Here is a 21802-nt window from a genome sequence, read left to right on the forward strand (position 1 = left end):
CCTCGCTCTTCGAGTGCTTCACCTCCCCATTGCGAAGATGGCGGTAAATTTAAACCGCACCGATGACATGGCTTCCATACTATGGTGGAAGATGAATGAGTTCAGGACTCATGTGGAGGAACTGAAACTCATAGCACAGGCACAACCTTTGTGGTTTTGTTTACAAGAAATGCATTTTAAAGATACATATGTCCCTGTGCTATGGTGATATACGCTATACCACAAGGATGACCTATTGGGGGAAAGGAGCAAGGGAGGTGTCGCAGTGTTTGTCACTAACACGCATCACTCCTCTGTTCTTCCCTTGGATTCTGACCTGCAAGCAGCTGCTGTTCAAATTCATGTGTGTCGAAGGATCACTGTTTCCTCACTGTATTTACCTCTGCAAGATGAACTAGACTCTGAGGCTCTCATGGATCTTATCGCACAACTCCCACGACAATTTCTTCTCCTGGGAGACTTCAATACCCATCATGTCCTCTGGGGCTTAACCAATACTTGGCCCCGGGGGTCGGGTTTTGGAGGACCTCATCACATCTCACGAGCTGTGCAACCTCACCACAGGTACTATTACACATTTCTCTTCTGCTACTGGGTCATTCTCAGCCATCGACCTCTCTGTTCTCCCGCCCTCACCAACTGTTCAATGGGAGGTCATTGACAACCTTCACTCCAGTGACCACTTCCCAATCTGCCTTCACCTACTAAATGGCTCACCATCTGAAATTAAGCTCACAAAGTGGATTGTCAGCAGGGCTAACTGGATGTGTTTCAGCTAGGTGGCTGGGTTCGAACACTGCGACAGTGTCCAAGGAAGGGTGGATCACATCACATGAGTGATCCATCGTGCCGCTGGCTTCTCCATTCCGCAGTCCTTAGGTCAATGGATGAGTGCCATTCCATGATCCAGGAAAGGTGTGCAGCTCTTAGATATTTTAAATCCCGACCGACAGCAGACAACCTTAGGGCCTTTCGTCGATCTCGTCCTCACCGAAGGCCAGCTACACACTTCCATCCACATTAAACCTACCAACAAACAACAGTATGTACATTTTGACAGTTGCCATCCTTTCCATGTCAAACGTTCAATCCCATACAGCCTTGGCATCTGAGGCAAACATATTTGTTTGAATGCACACTCTTTACAGTAATATACCACCATTCTCATCTCATCCTTCACTGCATGTAGTTACCCAACCACCCTAGTTGAAAAGTAGATTTCCCGGGCCATCACATCCAATCCTGGTGACTCAGTATTATCCTGGTCTGGAATGTGTTAATTGGCTACTTCGACAGGGCCAAGATTTCCTAAAATCATGCCCTAAAATGAGATCCACTCTGTCTTAGATTTTGCCCACCACACCTAGGATAGCTTTCCTCCGCTCTCCCAATCTCTGCAGTATTCTTGTCAGACCCTATGCTCTTTCAGCAACCATCTTCCGACCCTATGGCTCCTCCTTCTGTGACTGTCCCCACTACAAGACGTGCCCTATGCACCATCCTACCACCACCTATAATAGCCCTGTAAGTGGCAAAACATATACCATCAAAGGGAGAGCCACCTGCAAAAAGACACATCATATACCAGCTATTATGTAAACACTGTTCAGCCTTCTGTATCACCAAATTATCGATTAGGATGAATAGGCATAGGCAGAGGGTATATACTTGCAACTCGCAATGTCCTGTTGCAGAGCATGCTCTACAGCATGACATTCATGACCTCAGCACCTGTTTCACCACATGCTCTATCTGGATTCTTCCCCAAGACACCAGTTTCTCAGAACTCCACAGGTGTGAACTGGCAATACTATATGTCCTTTGTTCTCGCTACCCACCTGGCCTTAATTTACATAACTAATCTTTGCTTCAATCCGTTTTAATTTCCTACATCTTTCATTGTCTTTTCCATCTATTTTTCACCGCCCCCTCCCACCTTTTTTACGTACAGTACACTTAGCTTCTCACTCTTATTAACTCGTGCATAATGTTTTAGTAGTAATCTCTGTCTTGCGTATTACCCTGTCTTCCACCTTTAAGCTCTCAGGTTTCAAATCTCGTCTGATGCAGTCCCTAACAATCAGTCTTTCCTTCTCATCCCATACGGTAAATCTCCCCTGACCTGCAGTTCTGGATGACTTTCCCAAAATCAACCCCTTTTCCTAGACCACTCCAGTCCTTTTCCTTCACCCTTCTTTCTTCCCTTTCAACCCTTCTGCCTGAAGGAGCAGCCACTGGCTCTGAAAGCTTGCCAATCACTACAGTCTTTTATATATGTGTGTGTGTTCTGTCTCTGCTTGGTGAGTAAATTTTTTATCTATCCAGTTAAATAATCTCTGAAAGTTTGTAACATAATTATGGAATGCTGTGTAGGTTTAGATGTATTTTTGATGTTGTAAAAATTATCTGAATTTTGTGTTCTGTTTTCCTATTGTTTTAGACCAGCAGACATGGTAGAACGTCAAAGTTTTGTTATTGTGTTAACAGTGGCCTCACAATCTCATTGGCAAGTTCTTTCAGCTAAGGTTGATGTGAACACATTTACATGTAATTGTCCTTATATAATGTCCATAATACTTGGGTAAGTGAATGATAACTGATCTTCGATGTGCACCAAAGTTCTCACTTTCTCATTGGGTTTCATCAGTTTCACTGTAATTCCCAAAAGAAATCCAACGAAATGGATGCTCGGGTAAGTGAATGAGAACTGATCTTCACTGTGCACCAAAGTTCTCACTTTCTCATTGGGTTTCATCAATTTCACTGTAATTCCCAAAAGAAATCCAACGAAATGGATGCTTTCAAGGCTGACTTGTCCCTGTATTGTCCAAAGGCTCTGTTAATATAGAGGAAGGTTTCAAGTGTTGATTGAGCTAGGAATATAATCCACCATGCTGTACTCAGTTGTCCAGCCAACTTAGAAGACGGCTTTTTACCGAGGTGGGACGAAGACTGTATCTCTACTATCATCATTGGGCATGTGGTTCTGCAGAATTTAAAGTAAGAAATTACTGCAGAGAATCTTATAAAATTTTGAGTAACAAGGGCAAAATTCCTTTGTACTAAGGAGGAAAAGTTGGAATTGTGACAGGAATTACTGAGTTCATGAATAACCCTGTGATTATATTGAAAATGCTGTAGCGTCCATGAAGATAATAGATAATAAAAAGACATAGAAGATATTTCCTTTCTACAACAGTGAAGAACAAAAGTCCCCAGATCATTCCAAGAGACATAGCCTGGACAATGGAAGAGTATTTCACTAGAACCACTCCTGCCACCAGTTTGAATCCAGATTTCTGCTATCAAAAGGTTGTGAGTGTGAGGGATATTTGAGGCTTCTGTGCCACCAGCTACTTTATCTAACTTTGATAGGAGTTCATAATATTTTTCTGTACATAGAAGAATGTAAAATTTGTTGTGATGAAACAACATGAGAGTAAAGCAATAGTTTGAAAATTTCATGGTGTACATAGTAATAACTTAAACTGGAAACTGCATATAAAAATCCTTTACACTGAAGTCCAGCAAATATTGCTCTATATATTGACTGCTGATTTTGGTGAGCTATCAGAAAGTTATTACATGTACTTCGATATATTTAATAATGACAGGACAGTTTTACATTTAGATGCAAAGTACCTGTTGCACAGAAATGGGCAATATCCTTCTTAAGCAACTGGAAATGTTAACATATTCACAATAAATTTATTTCCTTGTGAAGTTAATCATTAGCAACCTAAAAAACTTAAAATCAGTTGAATTAATCAGTATATCACTAGGAATAAAAATTGCTTCCACTATTCGCTGCAGATTAAAGTGCTTGACTTCTCCTCCTATTCGATTGAGTAATTATTCAGTGGACAGTGTGCTTGCACACATCCCCCCCCCCCTTTTGGGGGGGGAGGTGGCATTCCATTGTTATATTTTGCAATTTCATTTGGTTGCTAAATATAAACATAATGGTCTGAAATGGTTCTGTTCTTCCAGTTGAAGGTCGTGAGGCATTATTGAGGATCAATTTGCGAGAAGTGAAACTTGACCCTGATGTGAATCTCAAGGAGATTGCTGATCAGCTTGATGGCTATTGTGGAGCAGATATTACAAATGTTTGCCGGTAAGTGCTTCTTTTGTCCTTAACTTGTGTAAGTATATGTTGTGCTGTACTTGACTTCTGTAATTCTCTCTCTCTCTCTCTCTCTCTCTCTCTCTCTCTCTCTCTCTCTCTCTTTTCCGTAGCTTACTGTAGAAAATCCTGTGCATAGTAAGGATGAGCAGACATATTATACTGGATAACTAAATAATCATTTGGTTTCGCCAGTTGACAGTCAGAACTGGAGATATGACAGTGTACTGTGGAGAAATCTTTCAGACAGGAGGTCCTTCAACAGCATATAAAAATTTGGTTGTTTCAAAAAACTTTTCCAATTTAAATTCACTATTGATAAATTTGTTAGATAATGAACTCATTATATAATAAACTGCTCACTTTGCATATCTAGGCTTATGATAGCATCTGTTGCCTGTGTGTATGGCATAGAATCTATGGCTGGCGAAGGGAGAGGGAGGAGTGTGGCAGGGGTAACAGCTGCTAGGGAGTATAGGCTAAAGTTCATTGCATCTAAGGAAGTGATATAGTGTAGTGCCTGTATTTTACAGACTGTAGCATGGGGGACAGCTCAAAAGTTTCAGGATGGGAGAAGGGAGCGATTGCCTTTGAGATGCCAAAGATTGTACGATGAAGGAAGAGCTGGATTTCATAGGTTTCTTACCACGTACTGAAAGAGTTTACTGGTATGCAAATAGGTGAAAATGATGAATCTATTTCATTTTAATTCTTGCCTGAGATTATCATTGTTCACAAAAGACTCAGTTAAGTTACAAAATATTCCCAGTGGTTAATAGTTTCTGATTTATTGATGGTACTTATTATTTTCAAGATAAATATAGCTTGGTCAGTTTAGTCATTTTTGAAATCCATTACTTTTGCTACAGAGAATGCTTTTTGTGGATTTCCAAAATTCTCTTTAAATGATTTTCTCACATTTAAAAAAAAATGCTGGCTATAATGAGAAGAGGCTTTAATTATTGACGATTGTTTCATTGTGAATTGGCTAGACAACAGCGTATTTAAGTCTGTCTGGGGAAATACCAATATGAAAATACGCATTACATAAGCAACTTAGATCATTAGGGAACTGCACTGACTCGTCTCCACAGGTTTCGGCAAAATGTATAGCATATGTAGGGCTTGGCGAGAAATGAAAAATGACTGAGGCACGAGTCATTTATGTTAATATAGTTTCCAGGCAGCGGTTAGGGCAGCAGAGAATACACAATAGTAATCTGAGGATCATGGGTAGAGTCCCTGGATGAAAATGTATTTATTTCCAATTTTTTACATTACTCTGCAAGTAAACCAACATTACGCACAATATGTTGTGTTGGCTGAAGAGCCAACACCGTGTTACTAGTGGAGGCCGAAACGCACGCGTTTTAGATCATGCAGGCTGGCGTGTGGAGGGAAGGACTATACTGATGTGAGGTCTGGAATATGACAAGGAATTAGAATTCAGAAAGCGGAAATAATTAGTTTGATACTTAACTTTAATCCATTAATGATGAACGTTGCTCTTGATGGTACATGATTCACAATATTATCTGTTCAGAATACATTCATAGTAACTGAATATGGCGCCTTGCTAGGTTGTAGCAAATGACGTAGCTGAAGGCTATGCTAAACTGTTGTCTCTGCAAATGAGAGCATATGTAGACAGTGAACCATCGCTAGCAAAGTCAGCTGTCCAATTGGGACGAGTGCTAGGGAGTCTCTAGACTAGACCTGCCGTGTGGCGGCGCTCAGTCTGCAATCCCTGACAGTGGCGACATGCGGGTCCGACATATACTAACGGACCACAGCCGATTTAAAGGCTACCACCTAGCAAGTGTGGTGTCTGGTGGTGACACCACACAATACATTGTGTCCATTAATATTTTCATAAAAGGTATGTAATGGAAAAACAAAGGAAAATTTGGGATTGCAAATAAATTCCCAGGAAGGTGTTGTAAGGTGTAAATCAGAATTTTGTATATATGGCATCAAAAGGAATGAAACCCATGATAGACCTTATAACTGTCCGAAGACGTTTCTCTAACTCCTTGTTGTACAACAATGTTCAACTTGGGCCATTCTTAATCCCTCAAAACAGGAACAAATTCATCTTTGGCTATAACCTGTAAAAATGTTATCTTTATTTGGTACTGCTCAATACTGTAGTCCTGATCCTTGCCAATACGGTTTGCTGCTCCATCCACTTGTCTAAACAATGCACTAAGGCTCTGTTCTTACTTCCAGTGCTGTTGTATAAGGGACTTCCATTGTTGCTAGTTGCAATGATCATGATCACCCATTCTCTGGTGGCCAGGGTACTCTGTTGATCCTGTTTTGATGTTGATATGATCAAGTCGTTGAAATGCTGTTGCTTTTGAAAGAACAAATTCACAGTGTGCTACTTTGAAGCTTTCATGATAGATTTCTTAGGTGGAAGAGAAAAAAACTCCAAACATAACAGCAGTAGCTATTCCCACACAATGTCAAAATACTTAAAACAAATTATGTCTAATGCCAATCAGGATCTCACATTTCAATACAGATGAAATTAGCTGAGAGGATATGGTTAAACTTCGGCTCCAGTAACCCTGAAGAATATAACCGCCCTTTGCAGATGGAGGAGTCAGAGCATACGGTATTTGTGGCTCGCAATGTAAAAAAAACCAGGACCAAACATAGTGCTCAGTGACATATTGCAGTATTTGAATACCAAGTTGGGAAACTACTTCCCCAGTTCTACGCTGATTATAGGAGGGAAGCAATCATGATTCATGTCCTGAAACCCAGGAAAGATCGCATATGCCCATGTAGTTATTACAGTCTTGCCCTTACTAACTGCAAAGGAAACACATTGGAATGAATGATCTACAGCCACTTGTTATGGGTTCTAGGATCCAGTAAACTCCTCAGTCACTTTCAGTGTGGTTTTTGTAGGTATTACTCTACAGTCTAATACTTCTTGAGGCAGCAGTAAAAGAGGCGTTTTTGTGTAGACAGAACTTGATGGAAATATTTTTTGACATTGAAAAGGTATATGACATTACTTGGAGAGAGAAACTTGACCAACTACTATATGGATGGGGCTTGTGGGGTTGTCTTTCCATTTAGTGCAATCCTGCCATTTAGGATAAAATTATGGATGGGGCTTCTGGGGTTGTCTTTCCATTTAGTGCAATCCTGCCATTTAGGATAAAATTTTAGGTTCAGAGTTGGCAGTGCACTCTCAGGAAAAATAGTCGGGAGAATGGTGCCCTTACCTCTACATCTACATGATTACAATTAATGCTTAGTGTTTCACAGAGGGTTCATAAAACCAGTTTGACTATTTCTTGACCATTACACTCTCAAATAGATCTGGGGACTGGATGTTTGTGTTGTCATCATCATTTCATCATCATCATCATCATCATTGGACTGAGTAAAAATTGGACTTTGTATGGGCATTGATGGCCACGCAGTTGAGTGCCCCACAAACCAAATATCACCACTACCACTCTCAAATAGCATGTGGGAAATGTGAACACTTAAATCTTCCTTTGAGATCAGATTTCCCTCATTTTATCATGATGGTCATTTCCCCCTATGTAGAAGGGAGTTAACCAAATGAATATTTTGGCATTTGGAAGTGGGAGTTACGAATTTCGAAGAAAGATCTTGCTGCAATGAAAAATGCCTTTGTTTTAATTATTGCCTTTCCAGCTCACCATGTCTGTGATATTCTGTCCCCTGTTTTGTGATGATACTGCAAACTTTTTTAGTGTCTTCACCAATCCTATCAGGTTGCACCTGTTAAGTTTTCTGCCGATGAAATCCTGTCTTTTTCTCTGTCTTCCTTCTCCTGCACACAAAATGTTTTGTGATGGTTCCAATTTAAGTTGATCATAATTGTAATTCCTAAGCATTTAGTTGAATCAGTTACCTTAAAATCTGTTGGATATATTGTGCAACCAAAATTTAACAGAATTTTTATTCCTCACATGGGGGTTCCCACTATTTCAGAGTTATTTTATCACTTTTTATACTATGCTCCCTCAGGGGAACATATTAAGTGTTGTCCTTTTTGCAATAATCATCAACAGCTGTGTGTCAACTGGCAGAAGACCTGTATCGTGCTCTTTACATGAACAATTTTTCAATATGTTATTTGTCTTCCAGTCCCAAGAGAACTGGTCGACAACTTGCCTACTTGCCACACTGTGAAGCATTTCAAAACAAGAGGTCTAAAGGCTCTAAACATTTTAAAAGTGCCTGCGTAGCAGATGCTGGGTGGCATGCAGATCCTTCTTGTTCTATCAAGGCTGGACTGTGCCACAACCATCCTATTTAAAGACCTTTGACTCTAGTTCACTATGAGTGCATTATATAGATGACAGTAATCTTCAGGACAAGTCCTATTCATTGCCTCTGTGTCAGGGATGGGGAACTGCCTCAAACCTAATAGTGCAACATGTGTATAGTCTGTCCCCCCAGCTTTTAATCATCTTGTCATACCATCTTCAGAACAAATTTATGTATACCAAAGAAGAGCAACAAGACCATTTAGAATTAGAGCAAAGAAGCTGCTTTCAGAGCTCAGTTTAATGCATGTGAATGTTTTTGCACAGGTTGGAGGTAGTATCCCCTCTGGCTAGTAATGAGGCCAAGGTTACATTTAAATTTGACATGGTGCAACAAATTTTGCTCAAAAAAAAAACCTGGTGTACAACGCCTTTGTAAGGTTTTAGAGGAGATCCAAAATTCATAGATATTTACATTGATGGGCCAAAGCAGTGACATACTGCTGAGTAATTTCCCGTGGCAGTGCCCTTGGGATTAGAGTTCCAGAAAAATTTACTGTCTGGGGTAAATGAGGTGCAATCAACAGAATAACTTTATCTCTATGTCCACTACAGACGTGTCAGCAAGTGAGCAAGCTGACACAGTAGCAAGGAATGCTTGCAAGGAAAGTAATACTGTCCTGTTCTGCACCCTCGAGTGCTATTGCCTTGTTGTTGGGATGGTGAGTTGTGTGTCAGTCAAATGGTTCAAATGGCTCTGAGCACTATGCGACTTAACCTCTGAGGTCATCAGTCACCTAGGACTTAGAACTAATTAAACCTAACTAACCTAAGGACATCACACACATCTATGCCTGAGGCAGGATTCAAACCTGCAACCGTAGCGGTCGCTCGGTTCCAGACTGCAGCGCCTAGAACCGCACGGCCACTCCGGCCGGCGTGTGTCAGTCAGAGAATGTGTTGCTGAAGGTACAAAATAACGAATTTAGGCTGGTGAAGTCTATAGTTTCCATGGCAAATGCCATTCATCACATAAATGGAAGTGGCTTTAACACTACTGAGAACAAGCACTGTCCTCTGACACACAGGCACCTCATCAGGCTTGACCAGTGGTATGTGGTGATTGTGGTGTACCAGTGTCAGTGTGCCACATCTTCCTTGTTGCATTTTGTATTCTGACAAGAGGGTAATAATTTTTCTTGATAACAGTTTGTCCAGTGTTTTAAGTAATAACGAGAAAAGCGTAGTAAATATATTAAGATTGTGTGTGTTGCCAGGACTCCTGCTCAAATTGTTGGGTAGGTTAATTTAATGTATTTGACTTGCTGTTTCATACTATAATCAGTAATCAAGCTATCCATGATTATCTGAAACATTTTTACAATTTGGACTGTATATCCATTTCTCTTTCAATATAAATTAGTTTAGAAATAAAAATAACAACTCACCAAATAATAGAGGTGTTCAGTCATTGACAACTCACAAACAAACAAACAAACAGACAACTTTCAGACACATACTTCTTTTACAAAGGAGAAAGAAGAGAGGAGAGAGCAAGAGCAAGCGCACTCCCCTACTCTCCCCCCCCCCCCCCCCCCCCACACACACACACACACACACACACACACACACTCACACAGACTAAACTGTGTTGGGACTGCAGTGCTACAGTTTGAAGGGGGTAAGGGGTACAACAAAAAAACCAGGCAAAGTTGCAAATTTCACTTTTTTTTTATTCCCTCAGTGCCTAGTTTTGGGCTGGGACCCATTTTCAGATCATTGTAACAGATAGTCAGAAATGTATTTCTGAAAATGCAAAAACCATGTCAAAAATGTACACGTATTATGAAGTGCAAATGTACAGTCACAGTGCATATAGATAATCTGGTATTTCCAAAAATGCGAAAACCATATAAAAAATGTATACGTATTATGAAGTGCAAACGTACACAGTCACAGTGCATACAGGTTATCTGTATGCACTGTGACTGTCCGTTTGCACTTAATAGTATGTATACATTTTTGACATGGTTTTTGCATTTTCAGAAATACCATTTTGACTATCTGTTTCAATGATTTGAAAATGGGTCTCAGCCCAAAACTAGTCATCAGGTGAATAAAAAATGAAATTGGCAACTTTGACTTGTTTTTTGTTGTACTGATTAACAGAAGTTGCTGATCTAAAATTATTCCAGCATGCTGGAAGTTCATTAGGGGTGAGGGGTATTGTTGAATGGAGTGGACAGGGGCAGACAAGGGGGTTGGGGAAGTGTGTCTGATGGCTTTTAAGGAGGCAGAGCAGATGCATGGGATAGGAATGCAGGAGGGAGAAGCAACAGGTACACGGGATAGAATGTGACAGGGGCAGCAGCATTACCAAGTTTGTGCATCACGTGGTGGTGGTGGTGGTGGTGGTGGTGGTGGTGGTGGTGGTGGTGAGTGGATTGCGAGGGGGTACATAATAGAGACTGGGGAGTCTGAGGAAGTGTGTCAGTGCAAAATGAGGGGAGGTTGGGCAGGGGGCTAGTGAAGATTGATGCAAGGAGGATTCTGGGGATGAAGGATGTCGTTAAAGAACAGTTCCCATCTGCATAGTTCAGAGAAACTGGTGTTGGGAAGGGGGCCACAGGTTGTGAAGCAGTTACTGGAACTGAGCATATTATCTTCATCAGTATGTTCCGCCAATGGGTAGTCAATAGTCAACTCTATTCTTGGCCACAGTTTGGCTGTTGCCATTGATTTGGGTGAACATTTTTTGGTGATTGCGCTCTTAACATGCTGTGCAGAAATTGCAGCAGAGCTGTTATGACATGACTGCATTCGCAGGTGGCCCTGCATCCGAAGTATAGAATAAGCCTGTGATGAGGCTGGAGTAGGATGTCCTGGAGGGGGGAGGGGGGATTATTGATACGCCCTCCATCCCTGCAGTCATGCCCTCCATCCCTCCACTCACACCCTCTGTCCTCCAGTCTCACCTTGCTCTGTTCTGTCACCCAAATCCAATCTTCCACATTCATGGCATCATTATCGCCATGCCCTCAGGTACCCAGCATTCGTTTGCTGGGTAGGGGCGTGACAGCCGTGGGGTTCCTGAGCAGGGAAATGGTAAGCGCTGCCAGTCCCGTCACCATAATCTCTAGGCATGCTTCAGCGACAACTGTACAGGGTGGCACTGGAACGTTGTGTGTCACATGGACCGGGGATCTTGGCTTAACCACCCGGATCGTGAGGATGGTAAAAACATCACTCTCAAGGTGTGCTGCATGCTGAAGAAATGCATGATTTTTGAGGAGGAACAGTCACTAGTGGGGCGACCTCTGGGGAACCTGGTGCACATCAGTTGTATATGGCGTACCCGGGCTAGTGGGACTTCTTTCCCCAGCTGCTCATGGGAACTCCATGAAGCCTAACATTTCTGTCTCAGCAGTTCAGATGGTCCTTTGTGCAGTATTAACATGCAAACTCCTAAGAGGCCTCATGTGGCTAGTCCAGCTGTGACATCTCTTAATTTCAGGGAAAGGATTAACAGTAATGGACCACATCTTGTTGTGATGAAACATGAGCATGGTTCTTTTGAAAAATTGTTGCCTTTCTGTATCCATAAAGCTCTGGAGGGAGTTGCAGGGCAACTCAAATCTATTGAGGGGCTGTGCAATGATACTCCCTGTTGAGACTATGGAGGCTCCCCATAGACTCGCGTTCTGGAGGATGACGGTTCAATCTCGTGTCCGGCCATCCTGATTAGGTTTTCCGTGATTTCCCTAAATCGCTCCAGGCAAATGCCGGGATGGTTCCTTTGAAAGGGCATGGCCGACTTCCTTTCCTGTCCTTCCCTAATCCAATGAGACTGATGACCTTACAGTTTTGTCTCTTCCCCCAAACAACCCAACCCCAACCCCAAGGCTCCCCATGTAAACAAGCTGTTGCATGCCAAGCTACTTGGAGAATATCCCATCAGTGGATATGGATACAAAAGAACTGCAACAGTAACAGGAAAGTGCACGGGTGATTGAAGTCCAAAATGTTATGAAAAGGGTTGATGGTGATCTTCAGAATCAATGTCATTTATTCTACATTCAGGTTGCCAGGGTATATTGCATCACACTTTTTTTGCCTCAGAGTTAGATCTTATGTCCCAATCCAATGCACTGCTTCAAGTGTCAGTGCTCTGGACACACCACTGCAGGGTGTTCCAGTCAAGCTACATGTGGAAGATATGGTACCACGGCTCATGAATCGGGTTTTCAGTGCACTGCCCCACCCATGTATGTTAATTGCTCCCAGGCCCATCCGGTTTGGGGTGTGGACTATCCTGTCTTCGCCGAAGGAAAGAAGATTCACTTGTGTCTCATACTCTGGCGCAAAGGAGGAACTTAAGGTCACTCAGCCACCAAGTTTTGTGAAGTCTTTTGCCTTGACATTGAAGCAGGCTGTCCAGATGATCAATGTTGGCACTCAGATTATGAAGGTTCATCAAGACACATCTACCTGCAGCTGTAAATGCAGCTGCCAGCCTGTGCACAGTGACAGAATGTGCTTTGGGTTTCTGCAAGTACACTGAACAGCCAAAGAAACTGGTACACCATCCTAATATAGTGTAGGGCACCCATGAGTACTCAGAAGTGCCACAACACAATGTGGCATGGACTCGACTAATGTCTTAAGTAGTGCTGGAGGGAATTGACACCATGAATCCTGCAGGGCTGTCCATAAATCCATGAGACTACGAGGGAGTGGAGATCTCTTCTGAAGAGCATGTTCCAAAGCATCCCAGATATGCTCAATAATGTTCATGTCTGGGGAGCTTGAAGCCATCTGAAGTGTTTAAACTCAGAAGAGTGTTCCCGGAGCCACTCTGTAGCAATTTTGGACATGCGAGTTATCGCATTGTCCTGCTTGAATTGCCCAAGTCCATCAGAATGCACAATGGACATGAATGGATGCAGGTGATCAGGCAGGATGCTTACATACATGTCACCTGTCAGAGTCATATCTAGACATATCATGGCTCCCATATCACTCCAGCTGCATACGTCCTACGCAATTACAGAGCCTCCACCAGCCTGAACAGTCCCATGCTGACATGCGCGGTCCAAGGGTTCATGAGGTTGTCTCCATCTGCTTGATGCAATTGACTTGGCCAACCAGGCAACATGTTTCCAGTCATCAGCAGTCCAATGTTGGTGTTGATGGGCCCAGGTGAGGCATAAAGCTTTGTGTCATGCAGTCATCAATGGTACACGAGTGGGCCTTCACCTCTGAAATCCCATATCAATGATGTTTTGTTGAATGGTCCCCACGTTGACACTTGCTGATGGCCCAACATTGAAATCAGCAGCAATTTATGGAAGGGTTGCACTTCTGTCACCTTGAATGATTCTCTTCTGTCATCGTTGGTCACATTCTTGCAGGATCTTTTTCTGGCCACAGTGATGTCAGAGATTTGATGTTTTACTAGATTACTGATATTCGTGGTAGACGCGTGAAATTTTCATACAGGAAAATCCCCTCTTCATCACTACCTCAGAGATACTGTGTCCTGTCACTCATACCCTGATTATAACACCATGTTCAAACTCACTTAAATCTTGAAACCCTGCCATTGTAGCAGCAGTAACCGTAACAACTGCGCCAGAGACTTGTTGTCTTATGTAGGTGTTGCTGACTGCAGCGCCATATTCTGCCTGTTTACATATATCTGTAATTCAATATGCATGACTATACCAGTTTTTTGGTGCTTCGGTGTATCTTCCCCAGTGGTATTTCAATAGGGATGCTCCTCTTGTTGTTGTGTACAGATTTGATAAATATGGAGCTGAGTGCATGCTTCTGCACTGCAAGTGTACTCTCAGTACCTCACTTTGCTTTCTGGCCCTTGCGCACAATATTCAATGGGAAGTAGTCGAAGACTTGTAGGTCAGTGATCACTTTCTGATCTGGATCCACCAGGCAGATTGGTGCCCAACAGAAAACAACTGCAATGGGCACTCAGTAGAGGATAATAGACACTTTACAGCAGCCTTGCAGAGTTTGAACTCTGAACAGTGTCCAAGAATGGGTGGACACCTATTAATGAAGTGACTGACCACACTGCTGAAGCATTGATTCAGCAGTTTCCTGGACAACTGAAAAGGCCACCTGTCCCTTGGTGGGGCAAGTACTGCCTCTCTGCAATCAGGCCCAGCTAGGCTGCTGTTCTGCTTAGGTTCAAGTGCTGCCAACTGCATAGAACCTCACTGCCTTTCGGGTGGCAAGGACTGAATGCCACTGAATTACTTGAGAGAGCAAGAAGATATCATGACTATGATTCCTGAACACCATTAAACATTCCACAAAGAGTACCGTTTTATGGCAGACAATCAGGAGGATTTATGAGAGATCAGGGAAGTGCCCAGTGGCTGCCATACTTGGGAATGGCACTCTCCAAACCAGTCTGCGGGACATTTTCCAGACTGTGGCCACCTATTTTGCCACTGTTATTGCCACTGCCAGTCATGATCCAACTTTCCAGTGCCACTGGCCACAGAGTGACTGCTGAGAGGGGCAGTTGGGACTTCTGGTCCACAACTGATGAAGAGTACAACTGTTCCTGGTCCATGTGGGAGCTGGAGTCTGTGTTGTCTGTGGCTCATGATACATCCACTGATCATGATACAATCCATTATAGTATGCTACAGCACCTCACAGGGTGAAGCAAAGAAATTCTCCTTTTCCTTTTTAATGTCATTTGAGCATCAGGTTACCTTCCTGACTCGTGGAGAGAGGCAATTTTAATTCCTCTTTTAAGACCCGGGAAAGACAGCACATGCCTGAGTAGTTATTATAGTGTTGCCCTCACTAGCTGCATGGGGAAGACCTTGGAGTGGATGGTCAACCACCGCCTCATCTGAATCTTAGAATCCAGGCAGCTCCTTAGTCGCTTTCAGTGTGGGTCCAGGAGATACTGCTCCACCTATGATAACCTGTCCTTCTGGGAGGTGTCTGCACTACACACTTTCCTGCACCAGCATCGCCTTCTGACTATATTTTTTGAAATTTAGAAGGCATATGATATTACTTGGAGGCATCATATCTTTGGACAGCTCCACAAATGGGGTTTTTGTGAATGCCTTCCGATTTTTATTTGACCCTTCCTCTTGCCACACTATTTTTAATACCAAGTCTATCATGTCCTCTCTGCTTACTTTGAGCGGGAGAACGATGTCCCTCAAAGCTGTGTTTTAAATGTGACTGTCTTTGCCATAGCTATTAATAGTATTGTGTCAGTTAAATGTCCTGTCCAGTGTTACTTGTTTGTGGGTGATTTCTGTCCTTTGTTCCTCTCCAAGCCTTGCAATGAAAATCTGTCATTTCCAACTAACTCTTTGTTGATTGGATGAATGTGTGGAGGAGTGGGGTTTTAAGTTTTCAAATAAAAAATCTGCGTGCATTCTTTTTAACTATTTCCATTCTGTTTTAATCTTTCCTGAATTGAGGATGACGGAAACTGTTCTTAATTTTAAAGACACAGTGAGGTTTCTGGGCCTCATATTTGACTTGAAGCTTACATGTTAGACACACCTTAAAGGCCTGAAAAGATAGTCCCTCAAAGTGCTGCATATTTTAAAATGTCTTAGCCACAATTCATAGGGGGCAGACAGGACTTGTCTGCTCCAGTTTTACTGAGCCTTCATGTGATCTCAGCTTGATTTTGGGTGCACAGTGTATTGGTCTGCAAGACCTTCTTGTTAAAAGGTGTTGGACATGGTGCACCATGAAAGGATTCGACTGGCCATTTAGGTGTTCCGAATAAACCCCATCCCAAGCTTCTATGCTGATGCTGCTGAACCACCGCTTAACATCTGGCGACGGGTGCTCATGGTGTGCCAGGCATATAAAATGGTGTCCATGCCATACATCTCTGCCATTGCTCGACCTCCAGTGGAAAGGCTTTTTCCTAATTGGCAACCAGTGATGAGACCCTGTTCACATGAAGGATTGCTTTATAGAGATTTGTGGTTGGTTTTAATGTTTTACATTGGGGATGGAGCAGATTTCCGTCTTGGCTCCTCCAGAGGCCCAGACTTGACGAATTGTATGAAAGATTGAACCCTAGATCTTACATTTCAATCTCTGTTTTCTACAGTTTTAGATAGGCAGTGTGATTTTACAGTGGTGTACTCTGATGGATCCAAACAACAGGACCCCCTTGGCTGTTCCATAGTGTTCCTAAACTGTGTCATGAGGATTCACCTTCCTCACACCTATACCATTTTTTCAGCAGACTTGCATGTGATACTGAAATCGCTATAGCAGATGTGATGTGTTCAGGACACAAGGTTTCTCGTCTGCTCTCATTCCCTTAATGCACTAAATCATTGCAGAAATTGTATCCATCTGAGAAATTGTTGCACTGATATACGACCAACTGTATTTCCTTCAGTGGTGGGGGAAGCAGGAGTCATTTTTCTGGGCAGCAGGGCATGTGGGTGTTCAATTTTGGAAGGAAGAATGAACAATAAGCTGTGGTCAGTGAAGTCAAGTATCCAGCCTTGGTGTTCCTCCAACCAGTGACTCGAGCAGGCTGAAGTGATCCTTAAATGCCTCTGAATTGGTCACTGTCGTCTTAAACATGGCTTCTTACAACAGCAAGAGACCCCCCCCCTCCCCCCGCCGCCGCCCCAGTTTGTGATGCCCTGTAGTGTGCAAATCACTGTACACCATATTTTAACTGAGTGCATTCTCTATCATGATGAGAGGACAGAACTGTATCTTGATGGGGATCTAACCTCTATTTTAGCTGATGACGAGGTGAGTGTGGTCAGAGTTTTAAGGTTTTGTGATGTGTCTGGACTCTGGCCTCAGCCTTTAGGCTGGAGGTTTTTGTGTGTTGCGGTGTGGCTGGCTCATCTTTTCTTCTTCCTGCAATCAGCCAGCCACGGCCAGCTGCTATGTTGCTTTAACTCCTACCACTTCCTCCTGTTTTAGTGTTGATATGAGACCTTCTTTTCATACTTCAGTGTGGGTGCACATATGATTTGCCGCAGTTTTGTCACTTTCAATTTCCGTTGCTGTTTTTGATCTTGTTTGATGCATTTTGCTGCCACTGATCTTATTATTTTTGTCCAGGCATTAAAGACCTTGCAATCGTGCACACAAACCACTGTATCCATCATCATCCACCATGAACTGCACAAACTAAACGATGCCAGTGCCCATGTCACATTCTTATTCTGGGCACCTGCTGTCTTTCCCTCCCACATTCCTATCCCATGCACATGCTGCTTCACTTCCAGCCATCAGCCACCCTTCCACAACCCTGCCTTCTGCTGTCTGTTTCCTTTCTCCCCTACCCCACTCTACCTGACAGAACTCTCACCCCCAAACGAGCTTGAGAATTGCAGTCATAGCATAGTGTTTCAACCAGCACAATGTAGCTACACATGTATACATATGTGGTGATTGGATGTGCGTATACTGTTACCCAACATTTACTTGTTCCCACAGTTGCTGACTATTTCAATGTTTTTATTAGTGTTTTAGCCAGCCACTTGTACCAGGGAATAACTTTAAAACTTTCTTCAGCTAATTTACCTTTTTATTTCATGACTATTTTGTTGTTTTATTTAAGCACAAGGAAAAGGGATGAATTTACATGTGAATACACATGTTCCCATGTGTGACTATTAGCCATTTAAATATGTTGTTATGCAACCACTGTCTCTACAGCCATTGCTAGACAGTCTTTAAATTGTCCATGGACTGTTGTCCCAAGAAGATTGTGTAAGAGGAAAGGTTTCTCAGTAAGCATTTAGTTCATATTCTGCAAGGGTCCTGATAAAACTATACCATTTAGCACCCTTAAACCACTGTCACAGTCATTAGCAAATAAAAATTTAAAAGCTGCATTCTTTTCATTTGGTATACAATTTATATTTTGCCAACCATATAGAAAAATGTTCTTCACACATTTCACCCTAATACATGCACTGCTTAAAACAAAAGAATTCATTTCACTAAGTGGATGTCCATGAAATTTTCAGCTCATTAACTGAATAGGGGCTTATTTATGGGCTGAATTGTTTCTGTACCAAATGTTCTCTCTTGTTACAGTGATGCATCAATGATGTCAATGAGACGCAAAATTGCAGGGTTACGGCCAGACCAAATTAAGCAATTGCCTAAAGAAGAACTAGACCTCCCTGTAACAATGCAAGATTTCCAGGAAGCATTAGCGAGATGTCATAAAAGTGTCTCCAAAGAAGATATTAAGAAGTTTGAGAAATGGATGGATGAGTTTGGTTCCACGTGATGGAAACTCATGTAACCTTGTTTGGCTACAGAATAATTGGTGATGTACATCTTCTGTAACATAACTATTCTGTCAGTGGGTTTGAGTGCCAATTGCCAATATCTGAGAGGTGTTCTGCATTACAAGTTAAATGTAACCACATCAATAAAACAACTAAAGGATGCATCTGTTCCAACACATACAATAATGTTTCAGTAAATGTTAAATTTGTCAGCTGCAAAATTTGAAATAAATTTATTTTATGATTAATCAACTGTTTGTTTCTTGAAGTTTTCCCAGCAGATAGAATACTCCATCAGCTTTCGGGCATGCATATTTGCATCAACTGATTGTAATTTAGTCTCCAACTCACTTTGAAGTGGCAGTCCAGTTATCATCTGGAATATCAGAAGAAATAATTTTGTCCTGGATGCATGCCCAAAAGATGAGGGAACAGCTATTTGTTAATTTAACACATTTGATACTAGAATAAATTATCAGTTAAACTTTCATGACTTGTGATAGGAAGAGCATTTTTTTGTATTGGAGTATTTACTTTTGTGTACCATGTACATAAATGGATATCATAGTAATACAATGTAGCCGATGTGATGAAGGTTGCCAAGTTCCCTATGTACGCAGAAAAGTTGCTTTTTTTGTCATTAATTATAGTAACACACATTAGTCTCTGGAATACTGCTTACCTCTCAAACATATTTTTATTTCATCTTATCAGTGTATTTACATTGTGAATCATTAATTTTGACAATTCTTTTATAGATTTGAAAACCCGAATAATGTTGACAGGTCTATACTCATCTAATTGTGTAGAAGGACTGTCCTGTTGTAAACAGAAATACTGGTTGTTTATTACAGAAAACAGATTTCTTATTTTTATGTATTTAAATTTTCACGTACTTCATGAAATCATATTTCTGTTAGCAAAAATACTATTGTCTATTCGCAGAACACTGATTTAAAAACACCACACTGAACTTGTGTTCTCTGTGGTTCATAAGTGGCATGCATTGCTATCTGTGACTTGGCTGAATATCTTGATGATGATGATGATGATGATGATGATGATGATGATTATAAATACTCAGAGAACCTTAAAGAACTGTATGCCCTTTCTTCAGGGAGGAAGGGAGAGTTCAATTGGGGAAATTTAGAAGGGAGGGGAAGGTCACTCAGCTCCTATTTTGCGAGGAATTCAGCTGTTACAAGAAGGACCTTTCGACACCATCACACCAGGTAGGTTCCTTTTAGCTGAGGGCCTGAGTGCCCTGACAACAGATCATCACTCCACATTTGCTCAATAATTGCTCTTTCCTCACATAAGCCTATAATCTAGTTTGTGTTAATATTGGCACCTCCTGAAGGTAGGTACTATTTGGTCAGCGTATCTCTCTCTTTGTAACAATTTTCCCACCTTAATTTTCCATGTGATACGTTAAATCCCTAAAGAATTTTTAAAAATACATTTGATATCGGCTGATATTCATTTTTTTATTCTGATCATTAGTCCCAGAAGACACATTTGAACTGCTTAGTGCTGAAAGGCAACATGTCCCAGTTTCCTACTTTTACACAAGAGAGGGGAAAAAAAAAACAATTTAGTGCAGTTGATCTCTTGACATGTGTTTCTGTTTTTTGATGTAGGTATACTTGCTTATTATATTCATGTAAAAGTCACGTATGACGTAAGGGGAAAAGGGGTGGCTTTGTTGGTGTTGGAAAGACCTGCAGAAGGCATATGATACCACCTGGCGACATCACATCCAATCTACACTGCATGAGTGGAGTTTCTGTGCAGTTTACCCATTTTCATCCAGAATTTCCTCTCTCTCTGACTTTTTCAGTTCCAGATAAGTTCGACTCTCAGCAACCAATATGAGCATGAAACTGGAGTGCCATAGGGATCGGTTCTAAGCATAACGCTGTTCGCTATCACCATCAATGGTATATTAAATGCAGTGGGTCCCACAATCTCTCTGTCACTGTATGCGGATGAACTTTGCCTGATTATGCCTCTGCGTCACTTTGTACTGCTGAGGGCCAACTTTAGGGGGCTGTCTGGAGAGTTCATGACTGGGTCTTGAATCATGGCTATTAATTTTCTCCTGCAAAATCATGTTGTGCATTTTTCCTGACTTCAGACTGCACCCGCACTCAGAAATTTATCTTGGTGACTGGTGAGGTGTTCAATGAATTCGAAAATAAAGTTCTATGTACTGACTTGGCAGAAAATCCTAAGAAACTTTGGTCTTATGTCAAAGCGGTAGGTGGATCAAAACAAAATGTCCAGACACTCTGTGACCGAGATGGTACTGAAACAGAGGATGACGGACTAAAGGCCGAAATACTAAATGTCTTTTTCCAAAGTTGTTTCACAGAGGAAGATTGCACTGTAGTTCCTTCTCTAGATTGTCGCACAGATGACAAAATGGTAGATATCGAAATAGACGACAGAGGGATAGAGAAACAATTAAAATCGCTCAAAAGAGGAAAGGCCTCTGGACCTGATGGGATACCAGTTCAATTTTACACAGAGTACGCGAAGGAACTTGCCCCCCTTCTTGCAGCGGTGTACCGTAGGTCTCTAGAAGAGCGTAGCGTTCCAAAGGATTGGAAAAGGGCACAGGTCATCCCCGTTTTCAAGAAGGGACGTCGAACAGATGTGCAGAACTATAGACCTATATCTCTAACGTCGATCAGTTGTAGAATTTTGGAACACGTATTGTGCTCGAGTATAATGACTTTTCTGGAGACTAGAAATCTACTCTGTAGGAATCAGCATGGGTTTCGAAAAAGACAGTCATGTGAAACCCAGCTCGCGCTATTCATCCACGAGACTCAGAGGGCCATAGACACGGGTTCACAGGTAGATGCCGTGTTTCTTGACTTCCGCAAGGTGTTCGATACAGTTCCCCACAGTCGTTTAATGAACAAAGTAAGAGCATATGGACTATCAGACCAATTGTGTGATTGGATTGAGGAGTTCCTAGATAACAGGACGCAGCATGTCATTCTCAATGGAGAGAAGTCCTCCGAAGTAAGAGTGATTTCAGGTGTGCCGCAGGGGAGTGTCATAGGACCGTTGCTATTCACAATATACATAAATGATCTGGTGGATGACATCGG

General features: G+C 42.0%; 1 protein-coding gene across 1 annotated transcript in view; it reads left to right on the forward strand.

Moving 5' to 3' along the window:
- LOC126184542 (katanin p60 ATPase-containing subunit A-like 1) overlaps window positions 1–18913 on the forward strand; it is a 104390-nt gene extending 85477 nt beyond the window's left edge. Inside the window, exons 11-12 of the mRNA XM_049926951.1 lie at window positions 3991–4117; window positions 18481–18913. Of these exons, the coding sequence (XP_049782908.1) occupies window positions 3991–4117; window positions 18481–18679 (326 nt within the window). The 3' untranslated portion in view covers window positions 18680–18913. The remainder of the gene's footprint in view (window positions 1–3990; window positions 4118–18480) is intronic.
- Window positions 18914–21802: the final 2889 nt, after the last annotated feature.

This window comes from Schistocerca cancellata, chromosome 4 (assembly GCF_023864275.1).
Source record: "Schistocerca cancellata isolate TAMUIC-IGC-003103 chromosome 4, iqSchCanc2.1, whole genome shotgun sequence".
NCBI lineage: Eukaryota > Metazoa > Arthropoda > Insecta > Orthoptera > Acrididae > Schistocerca > Schistocerca cancellata.